Source organism: Marmota flaviventris, chromosome X (genome assembly GCF_047511675.1).
Source record: "Marmota flaviventris isolate mMarFla1 chromosome X, mMarFla1.hap1, whole genome shotgun sequence".
Classification (NCBI taxonomy): Eukaryota; Metazoa; Chordata; class Mammalia; order Rodentia; family Sciuridae; genus Marmota; species Marmota flaviventris.
This window is the reverse complement of record NC_092518.1, coordinates 54635680-54643240: the sequence shown is the minus strand read 5'-3', so window position 1 is coordinate 54643240 and position 7561 is coordinate 54635680. Positions and strand designations below refer to the sequence as shown.

The 7561-nt window shown below is 39.2% G+C and overlaps 1 protein-coding gene across 2 annotated transcripts; it reads right to left on the bottom strand.

The window, feature by feature from the left end:
• Positions 1 to 6396: 6396 nt before the first annotated feature.
• LOC114081419 (polyadenylate-binding protein 1-like 2) lies at positions 6397 to 7227 on the bottom strand. Of its 2 annotated transcripts, XM_027922929.2 has the most exons (2): positions 7186 to 7227; positions 6397 to 7077 (listed from the first exon to the last, which is right to left on the bottom strand). In XM_027922929.2, exon 2 carries the CDS (start codon positions 6997 to 6999, stop codon positions 6397 to 6399), a length of 603 nt encoding a protein of 200 aa, XP_027778730.1. In that variant the 5' UTR covers positions 7000 to 7077; positions 7186 to 7227. The 2 variants fall into 2 exon arrangements, with proteins under 2 accessions (XP_027778730.1, XP_071462834.1); XM_071606733.1 differs by lacking the exon at positions 7186 to 7227 and having other exon boundaries at positions 6397 to 7080.
• Between the last annotated feature and the right edge of the window lie 334 nt (positions 7228 to 7561).

Here is a 7561-nt window from a genome sequence, read left to right as displayed (position 1 = left end):
GGTGATTTTCACCACATTCCTATTCAACTCTCCTATTTGTGTAGAAGACAAATGAACCCTGAAAAATAACAGTAAATTATCATAAGCTTAACCAAGTGGTGACTCCAGTTTCAGCTTCTGTAGCAGATGTGATTTCATTATGTGAACAAATTAACACATCCCTTGGTACCTGCCATGCAGCTATTGATCTGGCAAGTTCCTCTTTTCTCTCTCTGTCCACAAGACCCACCATAGGCAGTTTGCTTTCAGACTTGCCAGCAATAACTTCGCTGTCCTATCTCAAGGGTATATCAGTTGTGAATTCCTATATCAGAACTTAATTCAAAAGGATCTTTATCATCTTTCTCTTCCACAAGATATCACATTGATGACATGTTGATTGCATCTAGTGAGTGAAAAGTAGCAACAGCTTTAGATTTATTGGTAGGACATTTGTCTGTCAGAGGGTGGGAAATAAATCTGAAATTCAGGGGCCTTCTATCTCAGTTAAACCTCTAGGGGTTCAAGGTGTGGAGCATATTGAGATATCGCTTCAGAGGTGGGAGATGTATTGCTGCATCTGGCCACTTCTACAACTAAGAAAGGGGCACAATGGCTAATGTACCTATTTGGATTTTAGAGGCAACACATTTCTTATTTAGGTATGTTACTCTGGCCTATTTATCAATTTATCTGAAGAGGTGCTAGTTTTGAGTGGGGTCCAGAATAGGAGAAGACTCTGTTAGAGGTTCAGGCTGCTTTGCCATTTGGGCCATATGATACAGACAATCTAATGACGCTTAAAAAGTCAGTGGCAGATAGAGATGCTGTTTGGAGCCTTTGATAGACCCTACACATGAATTGCTATTATAGGACTTTAGGATTTTGGAGAAAGGCCCTGCTATCATTGAAAGATAACTACTCTCCCTTATAGGGATGACTCTTGGCCTGTTATTAGACCTTGGTAAAAAATAAACACTTGGCCATGGAACACCAAGTAACCATATGACCTCAGGTTCTCATCATGATCTGAGTTATATCTGATTTACCAATTTATAAAGTTGGATATGCAAGGCAATGCTCCATTAGCAAATAGAAATGCTTAGGTATATATGTGAAGGTATAAGTAAGTTACATGAAAAAGTGGCCCAAATGCCCATGATCCACACTTTCCCCACTTCTATTAGACTGCCTTCTCTCTTCATCTTTTCTGATTCTCCAGCTTGCAGACAGCAGATTGCTGAACTTATCATCCTCCACAATCATGCAGTACAATTCCTAAAATAAATATCCTCATATATCACATGGCCTTACTGGTTCTGTTTTTCTGGAGAGTTCTAATATACATGAAAAATATGTATATTGTATGTATCTTTACATATATAAGTGTGAAGAGTCATACAATAGAATTTAAATGCAGTTTTTACCCAATGGTAGGGTTACACTCACGTTCCATGTTCTTCCCTCTATGTAAGAATACATTATATTTTTTAGGATTATTTGCCTACAAAAAGAAATTTAAAAATGTTATTACAAGTAAAATTAATTTTTTACAAGTAAAATTTAAAAATAAGAATTGTCTTTTATCCACCTAAAATACAGAAAAATTAAAGTAAGTTCTAATAGTTCAAAATGTGCATAGAAGTGTGAATACATTTAAGACTACAAAAACACAGTAATGGAAGTTGACACAACTTTAAAAGTGGAAATTTGATCATAAAATATAAATTATTAAAATATATATTTTTGTTTTTCTTCTAGAAGCATTTGGTAAGGAAGGAATGGAAGATGTGACTATACATTTAGGAGAATGTAGTAAACAGTCATTTGAAATTATAGGAGAATCAAGAATAAAGAAATTTATGACAATGTAGAAATAAAGAGTCAATCCATAGACACAATAAAGGTCGGAAGACCTTTTGGAATGATGTGGAAAAATAAACATGAAAATGTCAGATGGCTATTATAGAATAAAGATTCTGAAGCAATGTAAAGATATGAATCATGGTTTGATTTTTATATATAAGAAGTATATATAAAGTAAAAAATGCAAATAATATAAATATATATTTTTTCTGAAAGGTATTGGCTAGAATATTTAAAGCACTATTAAGGATAGGATTGTAGGCAGTTTTAAATTCCATTCTTGTAATTTGAAGTCACTGATATTTTGTAATAAACATTTATTGTCTATTTAATATAATATATAAAAATTAAAGTTATATACTACATACCAATAGTGGGATATGCTAAATATTTTTGTAAGAATATTTATTCAGGAAATAATACTGAGTGAAAGCAATGATTGGTGCATCCGAATATGCCAAGCAGCTTTCGTTTGAATGAGGAAACATTTGGTTTGAATGAGGAAAAATTCATCAAAACTTGAGGCCAGATGAAGATTAAATCTATCATAATAGATCTATGGCAGACCAAAAGGTTGACAATTATTATACATGGGTAGGAGAACGACAGGTGTTTTTTATTTTCCATATTTTGCCTATCAATGCTAATTTCTTCTATAAAGGAACTCATATTACTTGAATTGCAAACAAAAATTTTTTAAAAAACAAGAAAGCAAAACAAATAGGACATGATTTCGATAGCATAATATTGGTAATAAAATAGCTAGGATACCAGGGAAGGAACTTGTACAGGAAAATGCAATTTCTTCTAATGTGTCAGTGTAAATTCGAACTTTAAAAGGCTTCCACTTTTCAATTGCACTTTTAAGCATTTATCTTAAGTAATATTATGAGAGTGCTACTATAAAATTATTTAGCACAGACTTGAATTCACTGGGGCAAATTTAGAAACTAAAAGTCCAAAGTAAAGAAACACTTTTTTAAAAATTCTGATCCACTCATAAACTGGCAGGGAGTTATGGGAGAATGTTTAATAGAAAAAAAAACTTTTTACACTTTCACACTGTTAGTGAGATTATAAATTAGTACAACCACTGGGGAAATCAGTATGGAGGTTCCTCAAAAGACTAGGCATGGAACCATCATATGATCCAGGTATGCCACTCCTTGGTATCTATCCTAAAGAATTAGAGTCATCATACTATAGTGATACATGCCTACTGATATTTATAGCAGCACAATTCACAATAGCCAAACTATGGAACCAGCCTAGGTGTCCATCAATGGATGAATGGATTAAAAAATGTGGTATAGAGGATGGAATTTTATTCAGCCATAAAGAAAAATTAAATTATGTAATTTGCAGGTAAATAGATTGAACTAGAGACCATCATGTTAAGTGAACTAAGTCAAACTCAGGTCCAAAGGTTGTTCATTTTCTCTCATATGTGGAAGCTAAAGAGAAAGGTGAGGGCAAATCTAATGAAAATCAAAGGGAGAGCAGTGGAGAAAAGGGACCAGGGGTGGGAGCTGGGGAGGGAGAAATGAAGTGCCGGGGAGGGATATTGGCCACATTATATTGTTGTATTGTGTGCATGTATACAAATATATAACAACAAACCCCATTATTATGTACAACTATAATACACCAATAAAATTTGAGAAAAAAAGAAGCTCTGGAAAAAAAGATGATATATGGACTTTCAGGGAGATAGTAGGGGATGTGCATACACAGAGGAAAGTTCAGAAGACATTAAAAACAAATGTGCTGATATGATGATCTTGAACTTCCAGCCTGTACAATTATGGTAAAATAAATTCCTGTGCATAAGCCTCAAAAAAAAAGAAGGGTGTTTTAGATGTATTTACAATATATTAAAAGAAAAATTTTGAGAATATATTCAATATAAATATAGGGAATATATTATACAGAATATATTCAGTATGATTCAACTTATGTTTAAAAATTTATAAATAGGCAAAGCCTTCAAAGGCATAAATTTTTTAAAGTGATTGTTGTATATATTTAAGTTTTGTGCCTTCTTTTGAAAGCACTGCTCTTATAAAATAGTAACAGAAAAATCCACAAACATAATCAATTTTCTCATAACCTAAAAAAAATGCTAACTCAACAACTCAAACAGGGAATTATGAACACTCTTAGACTGTAGTTAGACATAAATTACATATAAAAACCATTTATCAAAAGATAGCAAGGTAAATAAGACAATTAAATATCCCTAGATGTCAGCAAATATTCACCTATAAATGTATTACCTTTTAACTTTGATCTTACTAGGCTAAAGTGAGAATCATTTGAAAATAAATAAATGGGATGAGTTTAAGAAAGCATAGTTCAAACACAAATTAGAACATTAAATAAAAAGTAAAATTAAATATGTACATTTAATAATTTGGAATGATAAGACCCAAAATAGTGAAAATATTCCACAATGAAACACATTCTACATTATATTTTTGGAGGTATTAGTTATTTGTATGCACATTTTAAAGATTTCAATGATGTTTCAAAGGTTTCTTTTGTAAAATGGTAGAATTAGGAATGATTTTGATTCTTTTCCTAATCAGTAAAATTTTAAGTTATTCTATTTTGATAATATTTGTGGAAATATATAAATCAATAAAACAAAAACTCCATTATTCTGATTAATTACTAGGATTGCAGATGTGATTATAATAGAGTGCAGAAAATTAACCACTTGTCTAAGTCCTCTCAGAATATTTGTGTCCTTAGGGTAAAAAGATACTGTCTTCATGGATGATCACTTACTGATGCCTGCCCATATATTTAAACGTCCATATACATTCATTTTTTATTTAATTTGAACAATATTTGTTCAGGAAATAGTAGTAAGTACAGAAAGTTATGTGCACTATGATATTCTTGGCAATTTGATTAGGATAAGAAAAAAAATGTAAGGTGACACAGATGTTCAACAAAGACAAAATATGTAAAAAAATAGTAGACATAACTATATATAAAATAACACAGATGTGTACATACATTGATCTATCATTGTATTTAGCCCATTCATACACCAGAATAATAGACTCCCATAGAAAGTAGTGTAGAAGAATATTTAATGACATGAAAGGAAGTTCAAGAATATCTATACATCTATGTCTATAATCTATATTATATTTTCATGTGTGAAAAAGCAGATATTGAAACAGTATATACACTAAATTCACATATATATATATCACACGAAAAATACTGGGTAGGTACACATGAGCATGTTTAGGAACGCATGGGTAGTCATTAGGATTGATTACTGACAACATTAATTTTCTTCTGTTGATTTGTCTGCGTTGTGATTTTTTTTCCTGCAGTGAAGCTGAATTTTTTTTGGACAACAGGGAAGGGGACAGAAAATGGACACAGGGGGAAAGGGTGATTAACAGTATTCTATTCCAGCAAAACAACCAAGGACAGCGAAATAGCATTTGCAGCCCATCTGAGCTGAACAAGGTACACGCACACACACGCACGCACACACCCCCCACCACACACACACACCCCAATTACAGCAACAAGAAGACTATGCAGGGAAAATGGGCATACTCTTTTTACTAGCTGCGCTGGCTGGCACAAGTGCAAATCAGCACGATGCTTATGAAGGGGGCCTTTTGGTAACACACAGGAAAAGTCTCTGAAACGTCTATATGTGGATCCTGCAAGTCCACAGTTAGGGAGACCATCCAGGATGCTAGCAAAGATCTGGCTTGACAAGGAAGGATTCACTCATCAGAGCACGCAGTGTTGGTTTTAAACACAGGGAAAGAACTAGGCACCACCTGAATGTCCAACAATGCGGGAATGATTACAGAAATGTTAAGGTCCATGGATACACAGGAGCACTCTGCAGGCACTGATGATGACGTTTCATAAGCCTGTTGAATAGCATGGAAAGAAGTTCAATGGGTTGATTTTTGTTTGGTTTTAGTTGCTGAAAAAGCAGGTTAAGAAACACCACATAGATGAACCATTCTACAACAGTATGTAAAGAGGGGAGGTGGGGTGAGGGAAAGAGGGAGGGAGATAAGAGAGCCTGGAAAAACAGCACACCAAAAAGGTAAAAGTGGTTCTCTCTGGGAAGTGGGATCATAGGGAGCAACTACTCTCTTGCTTTTCTCTCATATGATTTCCTTCTCCTTTCTGATAGTTGTACCATGAAATTCTATCACCTGTGCAGTAAACAAAGAGAGACAGAAAATGCGTTCATAAAACAAACCACAGGGAGAAGAGGCAGCCTTTAACTTATCAAATGGCACAGATTAGTAGGGTTGCTCAGGACGCCCTAGGTAGGATGGGGGGGGGGGGGGCAGGGGAGGACAGAAGGAGAGGAGGCAGAAGCTAGGAAGTGGGGAAAGGGGGGAGAGAGGAAAGACTCTGGGAGGGGGCCGGGAGAGGGAGAGGGAGAGGGAGGTGGGGGGGAAGAGAGAGAGACCTGCACTCTCAATACAATACACTGCTGGTGGGTTGGGGGGGGGGGTTGTAAACCGGGTGGGAGCCAAGATTTGGCTTTGCTCATCGCAAGGTGGCCTCCTCATCGGTGTCATCCTGGAAATCCTTGACGTCACCACTGGTGGACTGCCTTGCCCAGGCTCCCCTTTCAGCCTCTCTCTCTTTATGCGACTTGAATCTCCCGACGAAAATTTTGCGGTAGTTTAGGAACATGCCATTCATCGCATCTATGGCCCGCTCCGCCGACTCCTGCTTCTGGAAGTGCACGAACCCATAGCCCTTGGGCCCCTTTTCATCACAGGCCACTTTGCAGGAGAGGATGTTGCCAAACGCTGAGAAGATGTTGTACAGCGCCTTGTTGTCGATGGTCTTGCCCAGGTTCTTGATGAAGACGTTGCCCACCCCGCTCTTGCGGAGCGAGGGGTCCCTCTGGGACCACATGATGCGCACTGGCCTGCCCTTTATGACATCAAAGTTCAGGGTCTCTAGGGCTCGCTTGGCATCCACCGGTTGCTGGTAGTTGACATATGCGTAGCCCAAAGAGCGGCGGGTGATCTTATCCCTGCAAATGCGGATGGACAGGATCGGCCCCGCTGGGCTGAACTTCTCATACAGCATTGCCTCGGTCACCTCGGGGTGCAGGTCGCCCACGTACAGAGAGGCCATGGGAAAATCGGGGTTCCCTTCCGAGCCCCCGCCCAATTCCGCACCTGCATCCTCGGCGGCCAACGCCGCCGCTAGCTCCTCATCCACATCCAGCTCCCCCATGCGGGGCGCCGCAGCCTCCACTGCTGCGGAGGCGGCAGCGGCAGTGCTGGCCTCCGCCGCAGCCACCAAAGCTGACGCCCGGGCGGCCTCCACCTCCTGCCCCAGGTTGGCCTCTGCCTCTGCCTCCTTTCCGGAGGCCTCGGCCTCCACCTCTGCTTCCGCCTCCGCTACAGAGGCCTCCGCCACCGCCTCGGCCACGGTCGCCGCCGCAGCCTCTGCCGCTGCGGCCGCCGCCGCAGCCACCGCCGCCGCCACTGTCGCCTCTGTAGCCACGATCACCGCTACCAAATGGGCCGCTGCCGCGACCTCCCTTCCAGAGAACTGAGTGGGTGGAGAGGAGGGGGAGGGCAGGAGGCCCGGTGGGTGCCGGAACCCGGGACAGGGGTTGCGATCGGGAGCTGAGGAAGGGGGCCCCAGAGCTAGCCGATCTGGCGAGTCCAAATCACCTGGGATGGCGAGC

Excerpts from the sequence above, each read along its gene's own strand:
- LOC114081419 (XM_027922929.2), bottom strand. The coding sequence starts at position 6,999 with ATGGCCTCTCTGTACGTGGGCGACCTGCACCCCGAGGTGACCGAGGCA.